The sequence below is a fragment of the Eurosta solidaginis genome, chromosome 3 (assembly GCF_040869045.1).
Source record: "Eurosta solidaginis isolate ZX-2024a chromosome 3, ASM4086904v1, whole genome shotgun sequence".
Taxonomy (NCBI): Eukaryota; Metazoa; Arthropoda; class Insecta; order Diptera; family Tephritidae; genus Eurosta; species Eurosta solidaginis.
The window spans coordinates 67,016,240-67,042,943 of record NC_090321.1 but is presented as its reverse complement, the minus strand read 5'-3'; the positions used below and the strand labels follow the sequence as shown (position 1 = coordinate 67,042,943).

The 26,704-nt window shown below is 40.6% G+C and overlaps 1 protein-coding gene across 5 annotated transcripts; it reads left to right on the top strand.

The window, feature by feature from the left end:
* Nucleotides 1-2,194: 2,194 nt before the first annotated feature.
* CngB (Cyclic nucleotide-gated ion channel subunit B) lies at nucleotides 2,195-26,704 on the top strand. Of its 5 annotated transcripts, XM_067772125.1 has the most exons (9): nucleotides 2,279-2,336; nucleotides 7,276-7,301; nucleotides 7,493-8,825; nucleotides 18,798-19,407; nucleotides 22,410-22,559; nucleotides 25,007-25,091; nucleotides 25,162-25,251; nucleotides 25,324-25,578; nucleotides 25,655-26,704. In XM_067772125.1, the coding sequence occupies exons 3-9, from the start codon at nucleotides 7,780-7,782 to the stop codon at nucleotides 26,584-26,586; spliced, it is 3,168 nt and encodes a 1,055-aa protein (XP_067628226.1). In that variant the 5' UTR covers nucleotides 2,279-2,336; nucleotides 7,276-7,301; nucleotides 7,493-7,779; the 3' UTR covers nucleotides 26,587-26,704. The 5 variants fall into 5 exon arrangements, with proteins under 5 accessions (XP_067628223.1, XP_067628221.1, XP_067628225.1 ...); XM_067772122.1 differs by lacking the exon at nucleotides 7,276-7,301 and having other exon boundaries at nucleotides 2,195-2,315; XM_067772120.1 differs by lacking the exon at nucleotides 7,276-7,301 and having other exon boundaries at nucleotides 2,200-2,315; nucleotides 7,445-8,825.

Genomic DNA, 26,704 nt, shown 5'->3' with positions numbered 1-26,704 from the left:
CCGCCAGGGCATGTTCCAGGTTAGGTACTGATTATACAGAAGTGATCTGGAGAACACTCCTCACGGAATTAGAGGGGTGAATGACATAAAAGGAACGTGAGGCCGAATGGCGTTTGAACTGGAATAATGTTCGAGTCAAAAATCCAGCAGAATACGAAAGGTATCATAACCACGGCATGAATGATAATGGTGACCCTCTTACCGACCCTCCTCCTAGTCTTTGCTGACGAAATACATGCTCTACCTGGCATTTAAAAAAAAATTAGTCGGGCGGGTGCATGCCTGGTGATTGATATTTAAGTGTGCTCTGCCTAGTTCACATGGACTGCCATATCATATATAAAGATATATTCTCTAAACCTTTTGAGGAGTGTAATTGGTGTCCTTAGCGGAGATATTGTTCTTGTAGCGATAAAGACACTTTCTGAAGGTTTTGCGGAGTGTTATGTTGTTGTTGTTGTTGTAGCAATAAGGTTGCTCCCCGAAGGCTTTGGGGAGTGTTATCGATGTGATGGTCCTTTGCCGGATACAGATCCGGTACGCTCCGGTACCACAGCACCATTAAGGTGCTAGCCCGACCATCTCGGGAACGATTTATGTGGCCACATTAAACCTCCAGGCCATTCCCTCCCTCCCCACCCCAAGTTCCATGAGGAGCTTGGAGTCGCCAGAGCCTCGTCTGTTAGTGAAACAGGATTCGCCGCCGATAGGTGAGGTTGACAATTGGGTTTGGAGAAGCTATATATTGCGCTGGCAACCTGAAGGGTTGCGCTACACACCCCTTGAATCTGGTATTTTAGTCGCCTCTTACAACAGACATACCTACCGCGGGTATATTCTGACCCCCTTACCCGCTGGGGGATGCGAAGTGTTATCGATGTTTATGGTCCTTTTTCGGATATAGATCCGGAACGCTTCAGTAACAAGCACTATTGAAGTGCAAGCCTGGCCATCTCGGAAACGATTAAATATGACCACATTGAACCTTCTAGGTCATCCCGTAACCTCCTCCCTAGTTTCATAAGAAACTTGGGATCGTCAAAGCCTCGTCGGCTAAAGAAACAGGATTCGCCCCGGGTAGGTGAGGTTAAAATTAGATTGGAGAAGTTATAAATTGCGCTGGTAACCCCTTGAAAGAGTTGCGATACACAACCCTCTGCCGCGGGTATATTCTAAGTCCCCTAACCCGTTGGAGATATATCAGGTCCATGCCGGAAACTAGTACCAATAGACACTGTTGGGAACGATTGGGATGAAAATCGTCTGGGTGGTTAAGCACCAATTATTGCTTACAAGTTGCTCGCACTTAAATCATGTTTTATAGAGATACCCATCTGGACTAGATTTTAAAAGCTTGTGACTATGAGTCAAAAAGGATGCTACATGCTCTGGCGAGCTGGAGCTGGTTGAGAGTTTAGCTTATTTCCATGAGCTAACGAATCGAATTTCGAATCTAAGAGCTAGTTACATAGTTAAAGAGTATATTGTAAAAGAATATTTTGGACAACCTAATTTGAAAGAGGACGACACAAGAGATTTCTTATTATTCTTGTAGCGATAAAGATCTCTGAAGGTTTTGGTAGTTTTTTCGATGCTGATGGTGCTTTGCCGGATATTGTTCCGGTATGTGCCGGAATTTAGTACCATTAAGTTACTGGGCGACCATCTCGAGACCACGTTAAACCAACTTGGCCATCCCATCCTCCCAGAGGAACTTTGTTTCGCCAGAGATATTCGCAAATATAACTCTTCTCGGCCTTCTTATGACCACGTTTGTCTCCTAACATGTTTGGAAATGAAGAGATAGGACTAGAAGACGTTAGGGACCATTGGGATTGAGATGTTTCAGCATCAGTATGGAGATAACAGCGGTCCTTCTTCAAGGCGTTTTGCATTTTGGCGGTGTAGAGCACAAGGATACAAGATATTACAATCCCCTTTAGTGGTTCTCTAAATTTGCATGCTTACAAGGTCACCAGTTTCCTTATTACAAAATTGAAGTCCCCGATTAAGATAAGCATCAGATTCCGCTTCGGTATGAAAATACAAAACTCATCTTCCCACGCTTCCGACTCATAGTTTAACCTGGAAAATACATAGTCAAAAAAAAAAAAACATGCATTCATTAAGCCAACATAGCGCGTGTTTCTATAACGGTGCACATCACTGTAATCAAAAGCTGTGAACCGATTTGATAAACTTTATTTGCGTGCGGAGAAAAGTAACTTTTGTTTAAGTGGACTGAATAAATGTTCTTTATATATTCCAATGTTTTGTAAAATATTTTAGCTTTGAAATTGCATGCGTAAATTGTGGTACAGTGCCGTGGTTTTATTGTAATTTTTCCACTCGGTTTTAGAAGTTATAAAACAAAAATTGTTTTGTCGTCCTTAAAGGACTTGGTTGCTAGGACATACAACTTTACAAATTCACTGCACAACACATTCAAATACCGATACATACACATACACATCGCCAATGTTCACTTTTACAGCTGTACGTGTAATGATACATTAGACCGTATCTAAAAGTAAAAGTTAGGCTACCACTTTCAAATTTATGTGAGGTACCTCAAAACGGCTTTATCCCGATGTCATGGAACGAAGCTACAATGTATTTTCCAAGGAACCAATTCGTATCACATAATTTTTCTCAAAAATTAAGGAGACTTGGATTTATGATCAGGAAAACAGTTTTGTGAAGCGTGCCTGCTGGAATGAAACTTGCCTGCACATGTGTTTGATGCTAGACGCCTTCTTGGCGTCGATGACCTAAGGTGCTAATTCCGTAGCATACTGGATCTGAACAGTTGGCTGAAAACTTAAAAGTGTTATCGAGCTTGTTTTGTGGAGGAGGAGTTTCATGAGCTCGGTGCTTGGTTGGAGAATAGCAATTGTACTGCCATCCTGCTTTACTAAGCTCGAGATTATACATAAGTATAATATGAGTTACTCGCGATTCCTTCGCGGTCAAGGGCTCTCTTTTCAATGTAATCACGTTTTAATTGCTCTATATCGCTCATAAGTTGCAATTCATCCCCAGAACAGATACATGCACTTATTTCGAGGAGACGTTGAACCTTATCCCAGACCTAGAGGTTGATACTGCTACGTCTGCCGGAAAAAATATATATTTAAGACGCTCATACTCAGTGTGTGTCGTACAAAGGATTGGTGCCCAACCGAGCGGCTAGGTCTTGGTTGACCCCTAGCACTCGTTGTATACGCAACTTTTAAGCGGACCTTCGGCCATCCAACGTCCTGTAAGTGGTCAGTCTCAACGACCGACTGCAATGATACCCAGCAAACACTACATAATTCCCGCCATTGTTCAAGACAAACTCTGCCTCCAACTCAAACGGTTGCTTCTCATACCCACAATCTCCATAGTTCGATCAAAAGCACAGCCAAGGTTCAACCCTTGCCTCGTATAACGTATTTCAGCACTTAATGCTCTTCATCCCTTGGCCGAAGCCACTTTCCTATACTTTTTACAAATTTCATCAATCACTACACCTGAAGTACAATCTATTTGAACTCAACATCGGCGACGGTCAGGCGTAGTTGATCTCAAACCATCTTCATAGTTCCACACATCTTTTGAATTTTGTGTGGATGTGGCTAGAATATAAGTGCGATACTCACAAAATCGTTACTCGCATCTGACTATCTACCCTACTTCTCACCACAGATAAACCAGACGATCATAACCTCTGACCGTCGTACCTACATTACCTTTAAAAAGACTAAATGAAATGATTTCAAAGTAACGCGCATTTGCTGCTCTCCCCATTTCTAAAGTTGTCCGACAGGGAGAACGCCAAGCAAGTCAAATGAAAAGAGCAACTCAAAAACTGTAACCTCTTTACAGGTGGTTGTGAACTCTGGTCGACCGTGAAGGTCTTGTCAAAGCCGACAAAACGTACTGACGACTTATTATGGCTATAAATTTTGTCGGATACGAAAAAATACGCTAGCGTTTTTCGGCGTGATGCATCTTTCGATTGCTAAGATAAGACGATAAGCCATAAGATTGGCGCACAGACATGGAAATAACGTTGCGTCCATTAACACCACGACTGCAGATATTCACAATGCTATCCAAAAGCCGAAGCCCTCAAAGTCAATAGCCCCTAGACAGCTTAGATATGTCGATGTTTATCATTCCTTAAAAATGGAAACAGGCAAGGGTGGTAGCCTTATTAAAGCCTGATAAAAGCTGGTTATTACAGTGGAGTAGCGGCGCTCTCTTTCGTAGGCGCGATCCGATAAAAATATTTACTTGGCCGGAGCATGATCTTTCATTCGCATAATATGGCCTAGCCAGCGTAGCCATTGTGTTTTAACTAGCTGGACTATATTAATGTCTGCATAAAGGTCGTACCGCTAATCCTTAAATCTTTTTCGATACTTACCGACTTCGAAGTAATAAGGTTTAAGGTGATTACGCACTAGTCCCACCTGTTATTATAACGAATAACCGGTCGCTCGTCCCTCAACTTTTCTTAAATAATGGAGTAATGCTCAAAATTTAGTTTTATTCTCAGTTGCCTCGTTGAAGTTCCGAAAACGCACATCTCCGGTACATACATGTACAGTGTTCACGAGTAGTGATAAAACGATATGAGTACTGAATGAGTAGTATCGATACTTTTCCAAAAAATACTCAAGTATATCGTACTCGATGCTTTTTTCCAAGTACTGAGTAAAGTATCAATACTTTACATCGATACTTTTCCCCGATACTTCAGCAAGAGCCGATTATATACATGTTTCAGATGAACAAAGTTCAGTCCATTAACACGATAACTTGAGCATAAATTGAGAATGTCAACAAATAATGGAGTAATGCTCAAAATTTAGTTTTATTATCAGTTGCCTCGCTTAAGTTCCGAAAACGCACAGTGTTCACGAGTAGTCATAAAACGATATGAGTACTGAGTGAGTAGTATCGATACTTTTCCAAAAAAAATATTCGTGTATTTCATACTCGATGCTTTTTTCCAAGTACTGAGTAAAGTATCAATACTTTACCTCGATATTTTTCCCCGATACTTTACCAAGAGCCGATGATCTACATGTTTAAGATGAACAAAGTTCAGTCCATTAACACTATAACTTGAGCATAAATTGAGATTGTCAACAATGGGGTAAAAGCTCGTCGACGATATACTGGTATTGAAAATGGTCGACTTCAGATTATATCAACGTCTACTTTCCAAAATGGGAAAAAGAAACAAGGTTTTAGCAAATACTGACGAAGTGGTAAAATTTGACAAGTGGAATAAAATTGCGATAAACAATATACATAAATTTATAACAATTTTTTTCAAATTGGCGTGGCGCCGCCCACATTAAGCAGAAGAAAACTTAAAAGTTTTGCAAACCCTTAATCAAAATCCGTTGATATCACTTTGCAATATGGCGGAAATATGGTCTTTAGCGTTATATATAGATCCGATCAAAAGCGGATAAAGACCACGCCTACCTTAAAGAAAAGGGCCTTACAGTTTTAATCTTAACATAATTTCCATTATATGTGTATATGGTATGTAACAATACTACCAGAAGAGATAGAGTTATCAAAAGCTTTTGATACAGTCAAACACGGCGCGTTAGTTCAAGAGTTGTAAGGATCCCCTCTTCTGCCTAATCTAAAAATGTAGACCGCAAATTATCTGTCTGGTCTGATGCCTGCCGCATCGGTGCAATTCAGTAACGTAGCATCTAAACACAGAAGAATTAACACGGTGTTCTATCATCGCTTTTGTTTAATTCTACATATCGGAGCTCTCTTAACCACCAGATAGAGTTAAGAATTGTTTCATACGCCGATGACTGCACGATTGTCAACCTCACCTAAGCATTACCTTCGTAAGCATTGTGAGGAAATACGGCAAAAACATAAAAATGTCCTCAGTGATATCCCCAAAAAGGCGGCGGACCTCTATGCCAGGAATTGCCCGGTGAACCCCGTTCTTAACGTTAAACACCCTGAGCTCGCAGAAGAGGAAAGCGACCTCCTTAGGGAGACGCGCTCAACTTTGATCTCGATTCCGTAACAGGCTAAAAAAATCAACCACATGACGCGAACGCTCTTTTCAATTGCAATGTGGAATCAACACCTCTAACATCCATTTCTCTGTGGTCCACCCCTTTGAAACAGCAGGTTTCTTTGGACTCCCGTTAGAGGATATTGATGACACAGCAAATTGGGTAAGAACGTGCACGCTACGCCAGTAATTTCTTTGGTAATGCAACAGACCATACACATACTTAATCGTGGAAAATAATAGTTCACTTTTATTTTGGCTAAAAACTTAAAAAAATAAATAAAATGAAATATAAAATCCACATTTTTAAGTTTTTGAATAATTTGATAAAAGTTTCTTGCACAAATTAGACCGAAATTTGTGAGGTGAGTGGTCGCACCTATTGGATGGGGCGAAGAACTGTTACAACAACACCAACCAGTAGAGATATGACAGTTCAAAATACATACTTAAGTTCAATTGAAATTTCTATTTAGTTAATCTCTCCACAAAAAGCTTAATGCCATAAAAAAATACTTGACGCTGCATATTTCACGACGATCCCGAGCGGCTTCTCCAGGCAGATGAATTTTCACTGGGAAGCTTTTGAACCACTTCCGAGGGGCGACTGTTTTTAGAAAAACTTTTTTCTAACTGGAAAAACTTTTTTTAACGCTATAAGTCGATCAACAATTTTTTTGAATCATTAATGTTCGTGACGGTTCTCTTTAAATGTATCCTTAAAATATATGTAAGAGCACACATATGGGTATATAATGTTCGGTTTCGTCCAAAACTTAAACTTCCTTATTTGTTTTCTATTAAATTCAAAACATACGATTTCGATTTAAAAAAAAAATTCTTCTCTTTTGATAAAAATTCCGAAATACTCATTTGGATCGGGTATACTCGATATCGTTTACTGAGTATGAGTACTAGAATCGATACTTTGATCCGAGTATTTTATAAAAGTACCGATATCGATACTTTTTCTAAAAGTTCTATCACTATTCACGAGTATTTGGTACTTATGCCTCTTGTTTTGGTTTTGGTACTGTCTAATGTGCATTTGTATGCGACTGCATGAACTTGTTGTTGGTGGACCTCTAAACACCCAAAAGCAATTAGTCAGCCAGATCTCGTACACAAAAAACGACTTACAATATTAAGTCATAACATTTTACTACAATTTATCCATTAACAAATTTAATTGCATATTCGGTATGCGAAACGCACAACTCGAGTGAGCTCGTCGACTATAGAACATATGGTAGGTGCGAGGTGAAAGACAAAAATGTGAAAAACAAGTATCATTTTATCGTTTCGGTTATTTTGGGAGTGATAGACTATTTTAGTTTCGTTTAAATTTGCTTGATGTGCGGTGCAAAATAAATTTAACAATTTAAAATCTAGGTATTCGCGGATGTTTTTGAAGTGAAAACATTCATTGCATACTTTTAGGAGTCACATTAAAAAACGCAATAAAAATAGGAAAAACAAAAGCAATGAAGTAGCTGTGCGCAGCATAAAGTGCAGGGCGTGTCGTGTTTTGTCGTGAAAATTCCCTCGAGTGACAATCAAACGCCAACCACCCAGAGTAAACTTACACGCAGTGACCTTTGCAGGGGCACGAGCCGTGCATGTGCCACCACCGCAAACATTTGCTACGAGCATATTAATCAACCCCACACTAAAGTTTCGCACAGTACCCGTAAACACGATAAAAACACCAAACCATATCAAAAACAATGAACAATACAAAATGGAATACGCGTAGCTTCAATGGCACACGTTGTCCCCAATCACCCAGTGAAAAGGAAGCGACGATGCGACGTAGTCTCGAAGAGATCTCGAAAGATATTCAAGATATCGAACATGTTATTACGGCAACAGAAATTGCTGTACGTAATGCTAACAAAGATGATCCACCACAACCACCACCACCTCCAGCACGACGTAGACGTAGTAAGGCTATGCTAAATAAGGAGAATAAAACGCCAAGTCCCACAGAGCGTACATCACAAAAATCATCACCTGTTACCTTCAAACTGACTTCGTTCAAAAAGCAACGTCAAAAAATGCGTAGTCCACGTCTCACAAATTCCAAGTTGTATTTTCGTAATGGACGCATTGGTTGTTTGGAAGCTGATCAACAGGGTTCTAATATACAAGGCACACATGCATTGGTCAAGCATATTTTGAAGTATGTGAATGACAAACCGTTGGTTAGTCCAGAAAGTGTACGTCGTGTTTTGAATGCTGCAACGTCACCAATTGTAACACCAGTCGAATCTCCAAAATCATCTCTAGTCGTATCACAAATCGCCTCTTCTTTATCATCCTCAACGACGTCTTCAACCTCATCAGCATCGTCGTCGACATCCTTATCGTCACCTACAGTACCGCCCTCAGTTGCTGGAGTTTCTTCGATTCCTTCTGCTGCTGCACAATATACCAGGCGTGTACTATTACCTGGTGAGGTGCCACTACATGTTGATTTACCTGATGAAAGTGATGTTGTTGTTGGTAATAGTATTTCCAAATACAGTAATATTACTTATAATGGCAGTCACAGTCGCCGTCGTCCACAAAGTGAGGGTTCCTCGATGACAGAGAATACCATGTCCCAGCTACCAATTGATGATGATGAACAAGATGTGCAAATTTGTTATGATGAATTGCCTGATATATTGAATGATGAGCAGAATTTTGGTCCTGAATTGGTTAAGAGTGATTTTGCAGCGGTGGCACCAGTGGATGAGACTTCCACAGATAGGCGCAGAAGCGCAACGAGGTAAGAAGGCTAGGGCATGAACACTTCATTTTAAAATATAAACAACTAGGTTTCAGTAGAAGAGATCTACGATGAAATGTTGGACAGCCCTTTTTTGACTGCTAGTTCGTTGTTGTTGTTGTTGTTGTAGCGATTAGGTTACTCCCCGAAGGCTTTGGGGAGTGTTATCGATGTGATGGTCCTTTGTCGGATACAGATCCGATACGCTCCGGTAACACAGCACCATTAAGGTGCTGGCCCGACCATCTCGGGAACGATTTATATGGCCACATTGAACCTTCAGGCCATCCCTCCCTCCCCACCCCCAAGTTCCATGAGGAGCTTGGGGTCGCCAGAGCCTCGTCTGTTAGTGAAACGGGATTCGCCGCTCGAAGGTGAGGTTTACAATTGGGTTGGAGAAGCTATATATTGCGCTACACAACCCCTTGAATCCCACTGCTAGTTCGTAAGTGAAATTGTTTGAAAAAGAACTCTATGGCCGAATATTGTGTTTTTGTTGCAATTTTGATTGGCACCTTTTCACCTTGCAATTGTTTTTGTGCGCACACTTTTTGTTTTCCTCGCAATTTACTGTCTTCGCAGCTGTTTGCGTCGCTTTTTAAGTGTCAAGTGACAGTGACTCTACAACTGCTAGCTACCGCTAAGCTCCCAAACTTTCAGAGTTGCTTTATATATAACCTTTCTCATTCTCAGTGCTATTTCAACTGTTTTTTCTTTGTAATTTACAAACATATCTCTACCATTTCTATATTCTTATACTAGTTTCTTTTCACCTTTCTATAAAAAATGACTTGCATTTTGAATAACTGTCAGGTAAAAAGCGAATCCGAACGTTTTGTCTCTTGCTGGCTTTGCGATGGGCTCGCCCATGGAAAGTGCGCGGGACTGACGGCTAGAGTTGTTGACACTGTCAATGATGGGGAGAAGGGAGTACGTTGGTCATGCCATAAATGCAGATCAACTGAGGTTGACCTATTTAAACTGTTTAGACAAACACGAAATGCGTTTTCTGATATTGCTAAAGAGTTTTCCATAATCACGGGAAAGTTCAATCAATACGATAGCTTGTTCAAATCCTTCAAGTGTTTGGATGAGTTACCGCATTGTTTAAATAGAAATAAAGACAACCGGGATAATAATCAAAAACACTCTGAAGACTCACCTAACCTTTTGAATCTTAATCCTGCTCAGAACATTAATCTTCCGCAAGTGGAGCTCATAGACGTGGCTTCCCCTAATCCGCAAGCTGTGGTTCCATCCACTTCTAAGGCCGCGGAAAAAACCTTAGAGCCTCAAACTCTAACTTCTGAAGCTGTAACTTCTCAATCTGTGACTTCTTATTCAGTAGCACCGGCTAAGAAGCTGGTTGTAGTCTCGTTCAAAAAATAGATTTTTGTATCTCGCTTTGACAAAGACACTTCCGCTGAGGATATCAAGTCTTATGTCACTTCGAAAATTAAGGCTGACGGCATGACTTTAAGAAAATTTAAATTTAATTACGAAAGGAACATCTCTTCATTTAGAATTGATGTCTACTCAGAAGATTTTGATAAACTTTTGGACAGCGCATTTTGGCCGCAAGGGGCTTTTGTTCGCGAATTTGTGCATAAGACTATTGAGATTACTCAAAATGTAGCAAAAATTCCTCCTCAAAGTTCCGATCCAAAAAACTTAATTTAATATCTTGCTTAAGCATTTACTATCAAAACGTTAGAGGCTTAAATACTAAATTAAATAAAAATAAATAAATGTAAGGCGCGCGAAGAGATCTAAGGCCGAGCTTCTCTTCCAATTTGCGTCGTGCTCCTCTTGATTTTCCCTACAAATTGGCCGGACGGGACCTACATGTTTTATGCCGACTCCGAACGGCATCTGCAAAGCAGATGAGTTTTCACTGAGAGCTTTTCATGGCAGAAATACACCCGGAGCGCTTGCCAAACACTGCCGAGGGGCGACCCCGCTTAGAAAAATTTTCTTCTAATTGAAAAATCTTATTTCTAAAATTTTGATGTTGCTTTGCCCGGGAGTTGAACCCAGGGCATACGGTGTGATAGGCGGAGCACGCTACCCATCACACCACGGTGGCCGACACTATAATATTATTGCTTATACCGAAACATGGCTGAAACCCAATGTTTTAAATTCCCAAATTTTTTGTGGTGAGTATCAGACCTATAGAAATGATCGCTTAAATAGGGCCGGAGGTGGTGTCTTGCTAGCTGTACATTCTTCAATTCCATCTGAAGATGTTAATTTAGCCGAAGTTGATTCCATCGAGTTTAAATGCATCCGAATATTACTAGACCGGGGTCATATTTACTTAGCCGTTTGCTATATTCCACCGTCTTCTGATCTATCAGTGTATATGCACCATATTTCACTGTTACAATCAGTCAATTCGATGATAAAGTCCACGGACTCAATGATTGTATTAGGCGACTTTAACCTGCCACATATATCTTGGAATACCGTTGATCACAATATTGTCCCCGTATCATCCAAGATGCATAACAATGACTTTTTGGATGGAATTACTGATCTTTGCCTTAATCAGATCAACTTCTTTCCAAATAAGTATGGGAAATTCTTAGACTTAGCATTTGCTGACAACATATCTAAATTCTCTATAAATCGGTGTGAACCTCTTGTTTTGCCAGAAGACGCTTGCCATCCTTCTCTTGAGATAACTTACGAAATCATAAGCAACGAAGTCGGCTGCACTAACAAAACATGTGCCTCTACCAGATGCTTTGATTTTTCCAGAACTAATTTCAACAATTTAAATAAAGAGCTTTCTGAGATAACTTGACCTCGATATAAAGAGGATGTAGAGGAAAACGTTTTACATTTTAATAAAACCATTTATACTCTATTTGAAAAACATGTGCCCAAACGCAAATGCCCGTACATTGAACCAGTGCAAGCCTGGTTTACTAAAGATTTAAAAGCAGGGATGCACCTTAACGTTAAGCTAATCGTTTATCAAAAAATTCCACCGTTTCCGTTGAAACACTTCGAAATATTATCGATAAAGAAATTATCAAGATAAATTGTATCTCGTTTTTAACCGAAACGAAAAGCTTTCGTTAACGTTAAAAACTTTAACAAAAACGTGATACTTTATTTTTGAATTGTGCTGGCAATGCTATAGCCATGGTGAAGCTGTAAGGTGGTAACAGCGAGCGGACATACGCACACAAACTCCGTGTAATTTGTTTGTCTAATTCGTTGGTGGTAATGTCAAAAATACTCTGAGAAATGTTCGTACTGTCAAAATTCATGAGAAAAGTTGCAACCAGCTTGGCTAATGCTTTCACCTTTAATGACTCCGCCATCAATCAGCTTTGCCAGCATAGTTTGAAATTAATAATCAACATAAACGATTTGATTTCGTTTTGATATGGCAGAAAACGAGACAAAATCATTTCGTTAATTTGACGTTCTTAACGTTAATAAACGAAACGATATGACTTTGTTTCGTTTATTAACGTTAATTATCGTAACGAAATGATATCGGTTCGTTGGTTAAGCATGCCTGTTTAAAAGCTTTAAAAAATAAGAAATCACGTTTATTCAAATTATATAAGAGAACCGGTTTACATTCTCATTATGCACAGTACGCTATTTTCCGTCATAAGTATTTTGAATTTAATAAAAAGTGTTATAAAGCTTACATATGTAAAATTAAAAGAAACATTATTTGCCACCCGAAGTCTTTTTATGATTTCGTAAATTCTAAACGCAGAACTAACGGATTTCCTTCTGCCATGAAGTTTAGAAATAGCATTTCCAGCGACGATCAAGAGATTGCAAACTTCTTCGCTCAATTCTTTCACTCTAATTACTCTGCTGTGGTTGGTTCATCACCTACAAATTATCCGTATGAGCTCCATTCTAGTAACTCAATATATGCCCCAAATTTGCTGCCTGAAGATGTTCTACTACATCTAAAGACCCTAAAAGAATCCTTCAAATACGGTCCCGATTTGATCCCAACATGTTTTCTTAAAAAATGTGCTGAATACATTTACCAGCCCCTTATTGATCTGTTTAACCTCTCTTTAAAAAATGGCATTTTCCCGACGGCTTGGAAGGAATCTTTTCTTATCCCACTCCATAAAAAAGGAAGCAAGTCGTCTATTGAAAACTATCGTGGAATAGCAAAGCTCTCCGCTATCCCTAAGCTTTTCGAAGCAATCGTCAGTAATCACCTTACATTTTCGATTTGTACATTGATAGATAGTTATCAGCATGGCTTTTGTAGAGCCAAATCAACCACAACCAATTTGCTTGAATTTACAACTCACGTCTTTAATGGGTTTAGAAACAATCATCATACCGACGTTATATACACTGATTTCAGCAAAGCATTCGACAAAGTACGCCACTCATTACTTGTTTATAAACTCGAATTGCTTGGTTTTCAACCTGGCCTAACTCGCTGGATCTCCTCCTATCTTTGCGGTAGAACTCAAAGAGTCATTTTTAAAAAAATTTGTTCGAATGTCATCGATGTTCCCTCCGGTGTGCCTCAGAGCAGCCATCTCGGTCCTATTCTGTTTTTGATCTTTATAAACGATGTTTCCACAACTATAAAATATTCTAAAATTTTAATGTATGCCGACGACGTAACACTTTTTAAGTCATACGCGTCGGTTAAAGAACGTTCTGTACTCCAGGCGGATTTAAATCGTTTAGTTACTTGGTGTAATGCGAATTTTATGCCACTCAACATAGAAAAATGTAAATCCATGTGTTTTTCACGTGGGAACATACAGCCAGCTTCCTACACAATTAATGGCCAAACTCTGGAAAGCGTTGATGTTTTTGTCGACTTGGGAGTTACAATGAATTGCAAACTTAGTTTCAACCCTCATATTAATGCCACAGTCAATAAAGCGAGAGGAGTTTTAGCATTTGTGAAAAGATGGGCAAAGGAGTTTAGTGATCCTGACGTTACAAAAACCCTTTTTACATCATTGGTGAGGCCGATATTAGAATATGGATCGATAATTTGGAATCCGCGTTATCAAGTTCATGTGGATAGACTAGAATCAATTCAAAAACAGTTTTTACTTTTCGCCTTTAGAAATCTTCAATGGGACTCTCCGTATAATCTTCCTTCTTACACTAATCGATTAAAACTAATAAATCTTCCTACCCTTGCAAGTCGTAGAGAAATGCTAGGTGTACTATTTATGGCTAGACTTTTAAATGGATCGATTTCAAGCCCATTTCTATTGAACGAAGTAAACTTGAATGTTCCATGCCGAGTTTCAAGGCATTATAAACCTATAATTCTTAAACAATGCAGAAGCAATTTCCAACTACACGAACCTTTTCTATGTTTGTGTGAAGATTATAACTCTCACTCGAGAATAATTGATGTTTCGGACTCGCTCTTTGCCATAAAAAAGACGGTTCTTCTCTTAATAATTAAAAAAATATATTTATACTTTTAGTCTATTGTATTTTGTGAATCTATATTTCTCAGCTGATGAGTTTCTCTGTAGCTGAGCGGTTTTAGATCTCGGCGCTTAAGAAGCCACTGCCTCTCAAAGACTCGGTAACAAAAAATTATAAGTAACACATAAATAAGAATTAGGATACAAAAAAAAAAAAAAAGTATGTATGAATTAAAAAACAAAAAAAAAGCAAAAAAAAACAGGATTAGCCTGGTTTCATCGGGCCACTTGAGGGCAGTGCGCTGCCACAACGTCCGAGAAAAAAAAAAAAAAAATTACCTCAGAATTTGGTTACTTCATATTTCTTGACTTATTTAAACCATGGTCTATCTCAGAATTTTTTTTATGAATACCCTAGGGTTATGGCCCTTTTCAAATGAATTCTGATATAGGGCGGTTTAGAAAAAAGTTCTGAAACAAAGGTTTCCTAAGAACTAAGATAGAGCATTTTATTACTACCATGCAAAAATCGTTGGATCATGTGGTCTACTGGAGTACTTACCATTATACTCCACTGTAATGCAGCAATCGACCAACTCATGTTTCTACACGAACTTATTGTAAGCCGACCATTGCTCGTTTTTAACGACTGTAATCACTACGCGATGTTTATTGGACTGTGGGTACTCCATGGATTACTCTGATGTAATGCGGAGCTGGAATATATGATCCAGTCCTAGGACATCGCAATGGTAATTGGACCATATTTTTTGTATGAATTGTGCTTAATTTTGGAGCACTCGGTTGGTCCATACATGCATGCATGGAGTACTCGGGATTTTTGCAGGGTAGTAGCCGACACAGGGTTATTTTCCTCTCAGACGTCAATATCCTAATTTCAACGTCTTTTTAAATCTAAATGTGCGCCTAAAACCAGGCAAGGTTGCTTTGATTGAAGTAGGGCAGTGGCTGTCACTCTTTGGGGAAAAAGCCCTATGCAGTTTCTTGGAACCGACTTGGTATGCGTAGTTCTTCGAAACGGGGACGCCCCTCAGCCTTTTACGAACGCTCCGAAGGAATTTATGTCATAAAAAGCTGGCCAGCAAAAATTCATCTGCTTCAGTGGATATCGTTCTTGGCTTAAAATACTTTCTAGGCTGGAGCTTCATCGTCCATTCGCATAACATGACCTCGTCAGCAAAGCCTTTGGGCTTTTATTCGCTGCGCTTTCTTCATATCTGCGTATCACTAACAGGATCATAAATCTTTCGGAGAACTTTTCTCTCGAGCACACCAAGAGCCATCTCATCTTCTGTCGAAACGGTCCATGATTCCGAGCTATACATCAGGACAGGTATGACGAGCGACTTGTAAAGCGCAATTTTTGTTCTTCAAGAAAGGACTTTACCATATTTTGTCAATTGCCTACTTAGTCTAAAGTAGAGCTTGTTGGTAAAAATTATTCTCCTTTTGATTTCTAAGCTTTATTTTAGCTGTTAATATTAGTTCCCAGATAGACGAAATCATTCACAGTCTTGAATTTATATCCGTCAACATACCGAGCAAGAAGTACTTCCTATCATTAACGCCCCACCCTACATCTTCCCATCTTTATTTAATCCAGAGGAGGCAGAACTCACGGCGCGTATGTATGGCGAAATATGAAATATCATCAGCATACCCCAGTAATTGTAGGCTCTTATAATATATTGCGCAATCACCGTTTAGTTATGCTGCCAGAATTATCTAATCCAACATTAAGTTAAAAACAACCGCACGAAAGGGAGTCGCCTTCTCTGAAGCCTCGTTTGGTTGCATTTCGCTCGGAGAGGTCCCTTCCAATCCTTACGGAGCTGGTGCTCAACGCAATTTGGCAGAGACTTACGAGCTTTGCAGGGAACTTAAATTCAGACATAGCAGTTTAAAAGGAACTTCTTTTAGCGCTATCAAATGCTGCTTTAAAAACGACAAAAATATGGTAACGATTCTTTAATCGTGAGTATTCACCAGGATTTGGCGCATCGTAATGATTTGGTATATAGTAGATTTACCACGTCTGAAGCCGCACTGATAAGGTCCTATCAAATCGTTGGGCTTCAGTCTTTCGCACAGAACGCTGGACAGAACCTTATACGCGATTTCAAGCAGGCTGCCACAAGGCAGTGGTCCAATATTTCGAACTCGTAGAGTGCACAAATTGAGGACACTGGAGCTATGCCTGTCGTCGATAAAGTCATGACCGATTTGGTTTCGTGTCCGATCAGGCGAAAGCCAAGTGGCTTGGGGAATTTTTTTATGCTGGAAGTAGGAACTGCAAAGGACACTACTTCGATCCGCGTCGCATTCAATCAACCTCAACCCGTTGGGAGATGTTACATCGTGGAAACAAAAATTTTTCAACTGTAGGACCAAAGACCCCAACATGGTTTTAGTGTCACCGTATATCTTTTCTAGTTTCTCATAGAATGAGTACTTATGCTTGTCGTTCGCATCGTCTATTGGTGCGCAAGCGCATATAAACGAGATATTAAAAAACCTCACGGCCGTGAACGACAATACGTGACAGCCAGTTTTCTTTCCCACCACAAAACCAACAAATTGGTGCCGAACTCTGCGTTTCTTTATATAGCTACTGTAGTAGACGTCGCAAGGCCCTAACGTTCTTCTGCTTTTTCCAATCCATCATGCTTCCTGCATGGTGGTGATTTCAACCTTTGCTTTGACGTGGTTTTTCGAAAACCGAAACAGCGGCACTTTGTCCGAAAGAGTTCGGCCATTACTGGCACATGACGTCATCTCAAGCTCTTTAAAATCATAGTCCGTTAAACATTTGCAGGGGTAGTAATCAGAAACAGAAGTTCTCATTCAAAGCTTGTTCTTATGTTTCATTGGAAGGCGTTTTTTACATTGCAGGTCCACCACCTATGCCCACGAAACGATGTGTCCACAGTGAGACAACGGTATCTTCTAGCTACGGAAACTAGAGTGTCCTTCAAAGCAGAGAAGTGAGGAGGGCTGCGAGGGTGGCAGGGAATAACGAGGCCTTTTCTTTAGTCTCAGCATCTTCAGGTTAAGCAATACTGAATTTTCCAGTGTCTTCAAAAAGGATATTAAGGCCATAGACAAGCAGTAAGATTATTCCGGGGGTTGTATGGCTCTAGCGACGTTAAAGGCTTTATAATATAACTAGCTTTACCAGGCGTACGTTGTAACGGCCCAGATATAATGAATGTTGCGTTATTTTTTCTATTTTGTTTTCTGATAATTTAATTTATTGTTCTGTAAATTGAATTGAATTTTGTACGCATATTTGGTGAAATTTTTTGATTTTCCAACTCTAGAGCAAGCAACATATAGCTGGTCATGGGAAAAGCACGGACTCTAAATTTAAGCATGCAATAGTAAGCGATTGTCCTTGTGCTTGCAAAAGCAAGGCGTACAGGAAACAATAAGCGCCTAAAATTTAATGGCAAATCTGTAGGAATGATTGGGATCCGTGGTATCACCACATCTTCACCTTTGCTTTTACCGCTGATGATTGTTGCTTCGATTAAATTCGGTATTAATTTCTAAACGCAAAGTCCATTTGTACAATTTTGGTGGGTTTAAATTCCGAAGAAGCATGATTGGTGAGCCAATTTATAAAGTTGATATATGCGCAAGCATTCCAAGTGGTTCTAAAGAGTTTAGAAATTCAATTGGATAATTCACAATTTTATCTTCATCTGCACCTGTGTCGATCGATTTATATTTCGTCGCTTCACCAGGAAATTGGTTTTGAATGCGATCATTGATTTTGTTAACATGATCATTTTTTGGAGCGAAGATAGTTCGTTCGCATAGCCAAAAAACAAAAACATTTTAATTTAAAATTCTTAATTCTGAAATATAAAAACTTTCGTCTTGATCGAAGGAACCTACAGCCAAAATTTGCTGATGATTGATGTATGTGAAACACTTTTCATAGGGAACACATACACAGAATTTGATTTTTATATTCTTATGGCTAAACCGATTTGGGATTTCAAAATCAACTAACCATCATCTCTCCTTCCTGTATCTTTCCTAAAAATTGCATGGCAATCTTTCTATCCGTTCTCGAGTTATGGAGTGACAATCAAAATGTACACTTCTTTTTATATACATATACATATATAGATTTCACCTCGACTGGGGGATTTCCTGAGCAAAGTCTAGGTATACACTATTCGGCCAACGAACTTGTTATGAACCAACCGGGATATCGATGCCAGATTTGGATAGGAAAAGTACGACCTTTCTTCTCAAATTAAACAAATCTGGATTGAAATCAACTATGGGCGTCTTTGCAGAACGTTGTGCTATCACAGCGATGCTTCGGCGAGACACTGAGAGACACATGCAAGAAGCTGAAGCTTTGCGAATGCCTTCCGAAAAAGTTACGCCCGATGCCCAAGCTATCAAGTCATAGGTCATAAAATAGGTTTTATTTTGATTGGGAAGACTTTATATATTTAGACCTCAAAATTTGATGCCCATACTCCGCATTCATATACTTTTATTATCCTTCTTTCTTTCTCTATTTCAGCCTCAACTCGGATGTTCGTGACCATGTGCGTCATTTGGTGCGTCGCTTCACAGCACGCGCCAACAAAATAAAATTACGCATTGAGTTACCACCCACTCCATCGAGTAGTACGAGCGCAGTTGCTAGCGCTAGCGCTGGTGGCTCAGCGTCACCCATACGTTCACTACCAACTGGTCTAAAATCGGTTAGTGCAACACGTGAGAATTCACCGTTTAAAACTAAGCTAATGGATGCTGCGAAATCTTTGAATCGTGGTCGTATTTTCGAGGCGGATACATCACGTTCAAACGTATGGATTTGTTCGACCTTATGTGGCAGCAATAACGATGAGAAGACACTTGATCCACAAGGAAAAATTTACATATCATGGTTGTGCGTGGTTTCATTGACGTTTCTCTATAATGCTTGGGTCATTCCGTTACGTTCCACATTTCCATTTCAAACTCCAGAGAATACGAACACTTGGTTTATATGTGACTATTCAGCCGATGTCATTTATTTGTTGGATGTTGTGTTTTTTAAACATCGGATCATGTATCTATCCGAAGGATTTTGGGTGAAAGATAAGACTCGAACACGAAAGAATTATATGAGAAAACTGCAATTTAAGGTAAGTAAAACGTACATAAAAGTATAAGGGTATTCTTGAAGGAGCGAGCCGATTTCTTGCTGAGAGTGTCTGCTTTGAAACCAACGGAAGTCTTACATTTCTGATGGACTCCAACAAAGACTCAACTTTCTTTGCGTTCTTTAGGTTTCCAGTCCTTCAAGGTGAGCTGCAAAGCTCATGGTTCCTCTCTTTTTGCTATTCGTTTGCACTGTTGTATGGACTGAAATAAGGTCCTCTTTTAAACTACCTCAAAAAAAAAAAACAAATGTATAGCTTACAAGCTAACAGTTTCAGGGAGCGCTTGACATTAAGAACTTTCCAGAAAGACCTCGACGATTAGCAAAAGATAACGTCAGCTCAAAGCTTGATTAGCTGACTCGAGGTCCACTTCTTCAGGAGCATGCAAGAATTAGAGCTCCAAAGATTGTTAAATGCCGATTGCATACTACGCGTCCCCTATATGGTCGCCTAGCCTAAAAACTACTCACTGGAAGAAGCTACAGGTCTGCAATAATACTGCTCTCAGACCCGCAGGAGCTGTCTTCTTATGTCCCCAGAACACCATCTACATAATGAGGCGAGAATACTCCCCATGAGGGAGAGAAATGAGATGCTAACCAAACCAGAAACCTGGGCATCCCAACAGACATCTGATTGATGAGGCAACACCGCCCAGGGCTTAAGGAGTCACCTCCGTAAGCAATTTGAGGAAATACGGCACCTGAGAACTCCTCAGTGAACTCCACAAACAGGCGTCGGACCTTTATGCCAGGAATTGCCCGGTGAATCCAGTACTCAAAGAACAGTACCCAAAACTTGCGGAAGAGGAACACACACTCCCCAGGGAAACGCGAGTCACTCTAGCTCAACTTCGATCTGGATACTGTAACAGGCTAAACTCATACCTATCCAGAATAAACCCCGACATACAAAATGTATGCCCTGCTTGCAATGTGTGCCCACATGACACCAACCATCTCTTTAATTGTAATGTGGAGCCAACGCCTCTAACACCCCTCTCATTATGATCCACCCCTGCTGAAACAGCAAGTTTCCTTGGATTCCCGTTAGAGGATATTGATGACAATTTGTTATCGGTCGCACCTATTGGATGGGGCGAAGCACTGCTACAACAACAACAACAACAACAACAGTGCTCCGAAGTCTCTAATAGCAGCCTAAGGATCCGCCGCGTGAGAGTTTTCAGAGATGTTATTATGCTGTCACACCCCGCTGATTATTTTCAAACTGGACCTCGATGCCACCTCATAGGTTTGTGGAAGACTTCGGGCAGACTTTTGTCAAATGTGAGTCCGATCCGCTCCGATATTAACACCTTTTGATACTAGCCTCATCGCCACAGCAACGATTTTTTTTGGCCCCTCTTACTTTCAGGGCTCTGGATTGTTTAGCACGAAAATACTTCCGAAGGTTAAATGGGAGTGTAACAGATATGAGCAGACCTTACCCAAAATCCCTGTAAGCAGCCACACGTAGCTCACAATTTCCTGATAATTTTTATCAGTAAGGGATTCGATGGAACCACGAGTAAGGTGAAGCAGCCCCTGACTCACCCCGAACTAATAGTGTTTATTGTTGTTGTAACCAAAAAAACACTCCTCGAAGGTTTATGGGGTGACACATTCAGTTCTTTGCAAGATATAAATCCAATCGGCTCCGGTAATGGCACCTTTTGGTACTAGTCTCACTTTAACATTAAAGATTTTTAACCCCTCGCAGTTTTACGTCTGTGGGTTTTAGTCGCCCCTATTGGCAGGCATGCTTTGGTTATAGCCAAAAACAGACGTCTTCAAGGTTTAGGGGAGTATTATGGATATGGCAGTCTTATTCGGAAAGGAATCCGGTCTAGCCCGACTAGCACGAGAACGATTTTTTTGATCCCTCGCACTACACTCCTATCTCACTAACCACAGATATATTCTAAGCTCCTTCAACTGATGTGATATACACCTACTCGTGGCAGAACTTATCGTTTTATGTGCCCTACCTGTTGAAGGTATAGTTAGATCTCTATCCATTTTATGATTCAGTGAGCAGGCAATCTAAGTATCGTTCAAATCATTGTTTGCTCGGTCGTTGAGTCCAAAAAAGCTTTTCAGTATAATGCTCTGAAAGTGGATCTCACCAGTGTCTGCAGATAAAATTTAAAAGTTTCTTTCCTTCCTCTCCCGAATTCTACACCATTCCCTACATTGTTTTTTTTTTTTTTGTGTTTTGTGGAAGGAGGAAATACTTTATATTACACAGCGAGATTCTCCGAGTGTAGGACTCCCTTTTTCTATGAAGGGCTATCCACTAAAACCTCACCTCGCACGGCCCGCGCAAATCCCCGTACCTGATGTACGGGAGCGCACTACGTGAGCTCCATGGCTACTCTCACTCTAATGGGCTAAGCATCCGTCTTCTCGCTTACTGATAAGTAAATGCCTCACATATGTGCTGACCGTATCACATCTGTCTCTTCGGCAGGTCATATTATTGATGACACTGCCCGGGCATAGGTCGCCAAGTATCTTTTCTACCCTCCCTCGCTAATCGTAGTGTCCGCATTCGAAGAAGGTGTTGCGTTCATCGTCTATTTTCCCACAGTACAGGCAGCTCGGGTTATCAATCTTTCCCATTCTGTGCAGGTATTTGCGGAAGCAACCGTGCCCGGTTACAAACTAGGCCAGTTCTACCTCTCCGCGTGGCCCTTCAACCATGGATTAAGTTCAGGGATTAGTTCCCTAGTCCACTTTCCCATGATACTGTTGCTCCACTGTTAATCTTCTCGTGCCTGCATGGCAACAGCAGGCTCCTTGTATGTGATCCGAGAAGGTGAGTTTGGTAGTGGAGGTGCCTAACCTCACTTCCAGATATTTCGTTGAAGTGAGTGTTTCTTTTGGCTGGTCCCCAGCCGTCATATACCTCCTTCTCTCCTACCTCTAATATGATTAGTATATGTATAAATAAATAATGTTTTTATATGTATTTATTTTCAGCTGGACTTACTGGCACTACTCCCTCTGGAGCTACTCTATTTGAAATATGGTACGACTGCTGTTTATTTACGTCTTCCACGATTGTTCAAAATTCAGAGCTTTTGGGAAGTTTTCAAGTTGCTGGATCGTGTTATATCGGCGCCGCATTTCGTAAGTTAATCTTTGCAACACCCAATTTCATAAACTGTGAATGACCTAAAAGTCCCTGAGTCCCCCACACAGCAGTAAGTCTCAAGCTTCATTTTAAGGGAATACCAACCATTTTCCTTGGGAACAAGTGATCTCATTATAAATAAGCGCTTAACCGCCTAGGCGATCTTGACCATTACTCAGCAAGGTACGCTAATTGAGAGCACAAGAGGCGATCAACTTTTCCTCCACTTAATGCTGAAGAATGCGGCTACCAGTATAATGCCTTTGTGGCACTTTCTTCATATCTGCGAATGGCTTTCCTTCCATTATATTCTTACATGAGCCTTGATGGATCCCATAATCCGGGCAGAGGGAGCTCAATACCCTGCAAAAAGTAAAGTCTGTGCAGTTGTTTCCAAGCGCTCTAAGAGATAAGCGTGACAGTTGCTCGGGGTATTGCTGTGGGGCGGGACCCAAATGATCCCAATCATTAAAACAGTTCGATGCAATTTCCAGCAAGGTGAGGCACTCCTAGACCACCCTCTATCAAGCCACACTTGAAATCAGGGCTCTAAGAGACATAACCGGCGCTCTATCCGATTAGATGTTTAATTCCTTGACCGTTAGGCTAAGTTAGGTTGATCTAGCCGGTCCATGGGGACGTCACATAGACTGAGTGAGTCCGTAGTGTTACCAGAAGATTCTTTATCAGCTCTGGCCTCTTGGCAAGTACTAGAAGCTTTCTAGAACCTATGCCACCTGCTGCTTCTAGATCTGACAGCTGTAGCATTCCTAATAGCTGGAGTATTAGCAAGCGCAGGGCACGGGCACAAAACGTGTTCGACCGTTTTCTCCTCTTACCCGAACTTCCTACATTTGCTATCACTGAACAATTCTGATTTAAAGGTTTGTGACGCTAGGAGGCAGTGTCCAGTCCCCATACCCGTAATGAGTCTACAGTCATCTGTTTTAAATGCTAGAAGTAACTTTATAAGTCTAAGGTTGTTAGACTTGCATATGATCTTCGACACTTTACAGCCCGCGCTTGGGTTCACGCCTTTCCCGCTCGGTCGACCAAATGCAACTCAAGCCTTTTTTTAATCTCGCCCGACCTAATTCGGACGTCTACGGATCAAGCTTCGAGCGATGCGTCATTTTTAGCTAGTTCATCAGCTTTTTCATTCCCATCTATTCCCATATGCCCTGGAACGCAATATAGGTGTATGCTTCTCCAATTCCCGATTCTTTCCAGTGATTGCTTACGCTAGTGCTGCTTGGCTGTCAATATAAAAGTTGACGCGGTTGTAATTCAGTATTTTTTCTTCCAGTGTTTCTACTGATTTGGTTACGACAACTATTTCCGTCTGATATACGCTACAATGATCTGTTTCCGGATCAGTACATTATATCGCAGATTCTACTCCTTGCACTACTTCGGAACCATAGATGTACACGTGTTTCACCTCGTATGCCATTTTGGCATCCTTGCGCCAACCATCCACCTCTGTTGTGGCTCTAAGAGTCCCTTAAAAGCGCAGATATGAAATCAGGTAATCTGTTCGTCCTGTAGTCGATGGCATTATGGCCACTATGGCGGTATGTTCTGCGCTCAAGTTGCCCCGAGGCACTCAGCGTCATTACAGTTGTTAGCGCTATGTTCTTTGCCACAAAGTCAACAGGTGGAATGTGCAGAATGGCATACAGTGCAGCCGTCGGGGTTGTTTTCGTGGCTCCCGGAATGTTAAGCATTACTAGCCTGCATACCCCTACTAATTTTTTGAGGTTGGTTCTTTTTTGTGTTACTGTCCACCAAACAAAGACTCCTAAGTTTTACGAACGATGTAAATACAAAATGAGAGAGAGGGGGCAGTAAACCCCACGTACAGCCAAGCATTCTTTTACATTAATAAAGGGCTGTCGAGGTCATCTTCGCTCTCTCCTCCACATTGAGCTTCCAATTCTCTCACCGTAGTAGCATTGGGCATACTAGCGGCTACTCTCGGAATTTGAATTTCCAACTTTCATCGAGCTCCTGATAGTCGCTTCCACTCTTGGGTCAAGTTTTTCCTTTGTTGTGTGGCGCTCTATTACTAAGACACTTTTAGAACTGTTGAGATTGGGGTATGCTGAATTTTGGGTAAAGCTAGATCACATCCTTAGATGCCAAGTGTCGGAGAGCTACTACATTGTTCTATCCTCGTTGTGCGATGATGCCGCGGGATAATAGTTTTTTTTGCAGGTACTATTACCCAAGCTGGGATTTTTAGATGTCCTATCTTCTCTGGCAGAGAAAATGTCAACTTCTTGGGATTATGTATACCTACATGAGATAAATAAAACTTATAAACTTTAGAAAGTGCTGAGTTTCCTTCTTGAGTTTACCATTCAAAACACTAAAAAGATATTCGTACGTGATGATTTCTTGATACCGCTTAATCAACTCTTCCTTTTCACTTTACATTCAGGTACGCGTGGCTAAAACCCTAACCTATATGCTTTACATGATTCATCTAACAGCCTGTGCTTACTATGCCTATAGTGACTACCAAGGTAATTTCTTGGTCGCCTAAAACTTGTTCTTCTCTCAACTAAGAGCGCTAACTCTAATCTCTAAATACAGGTTTGGGCATAAATCGTTGGGTTTTTAGCGGCAAGGGACATCCTTATGTGCGTTGCTTTGCCTTCGCCACAAAAACTGCGACATCTATCGGTAATAAAAATATGAAAGGGACTACCACAACAGCGAAATCACTAATTTCTAACTTTGCTTTTGTCTACTTAGGTAAAAATCCGAAACCCGAACGAGAAGGTGAATATGTATTCATGACCGCCGCTTGGCTGATGGGGGTTTTTGTGTTTGCATTACTCATTGGTCAGATACGCGATATTATCTCTACAGCAACGCGCAACAAGAATGAGTATCGTCAATTGGAGGATGAAACTTTGGAATATATGCGACGTTTGAATCTACCAAGCGATGTGCAAGGACGTGTAAAAATGTGGTTTAAGTTCACGTGGGAGCAACAACGTACGCTGGGTAAGAGAAACCTGAAGATTTCGAAACGAACTTAAGCGTGTTCGTTGAATAACTTTTGTGTTTTTTTCCTACTTAGATGAAGCAAATATTTTGGACTCTTTGCCGATCAACTTGAAAACGGATATCGCTATAGCCGTACACATACAGACGCTATCAAAAGTACAGCTTTTCGCTGATTGCGAAGAAGCGCTCTTACGCGATTTGGTACTGAAGTTGCGCGCTGTTACTTTTCTACCAGGCGACTATGTCTGTCGTAAAGGAGAGGTAGGACGCGAAATGTATATTATCAAATTGGGACAAGTGCAAGTTATGGGCGGACCAAACAGCAACGTTGTCTTGGCTACGCTCTCTGAAGGATCGGTCTTTGGTGAAATCAGTTTGTTGGGTATAAATGGTGCCGATCGCCGTACGGCTGATGTACGCTCCAAAGGTTATGCAAATCTCTTTGTACTCTCAAAATCCGATCTAAATGAAGTCATCGCTTACTATCCAAATGCACAAGCAATCTTGAAGAGACGTGCACGTGCTCTTATTCGTAAGAATGCCGCACGCGAACGTGAAGAAGAGCGCACCAAAAGCACTTTAAAGGCCGATGTGGTCATAAGTAATCCGCGTACACCAGAAAGTAGACCAAAGCTGTTGAAGACAGTCATACAAGCTTTACCTTATGAGTCACCAGCAGTAATTTTGATAACGCGTGGATCCAAGCGTATACATAATAAAAATAAATCGAATGTATTAGCAAGAATTGAGGATGAGCAAGTTGTTGGTGGTGATTGTGCTGGTGCGCACACGGTTATAAACGAGCTACGCGGCGATGATGCGGTCAAGCGCGCCAACTCACCTGATTTGCTCGCATCCATACAAACTGAGTTGAAGAATAATAACAGCTTTATTAATTTGACCGATTCTGAAAAGGCAATGATCATATCGAAGTCCAATAATAGTTCGATGGAGCAACAGAGTAATGGTGAAGAGGCTCCTTTGAGGGACAAGGATAAAGTTTAAATATGCCATATGGAGGAGATTTGCACGATGCATTTTAATTAGTTATTTATTGGAAAAATGGTTGAAGAAAGCTTGTTTTAAAATAAAAAATAATACAATAAAATGTTTCATTTGATCA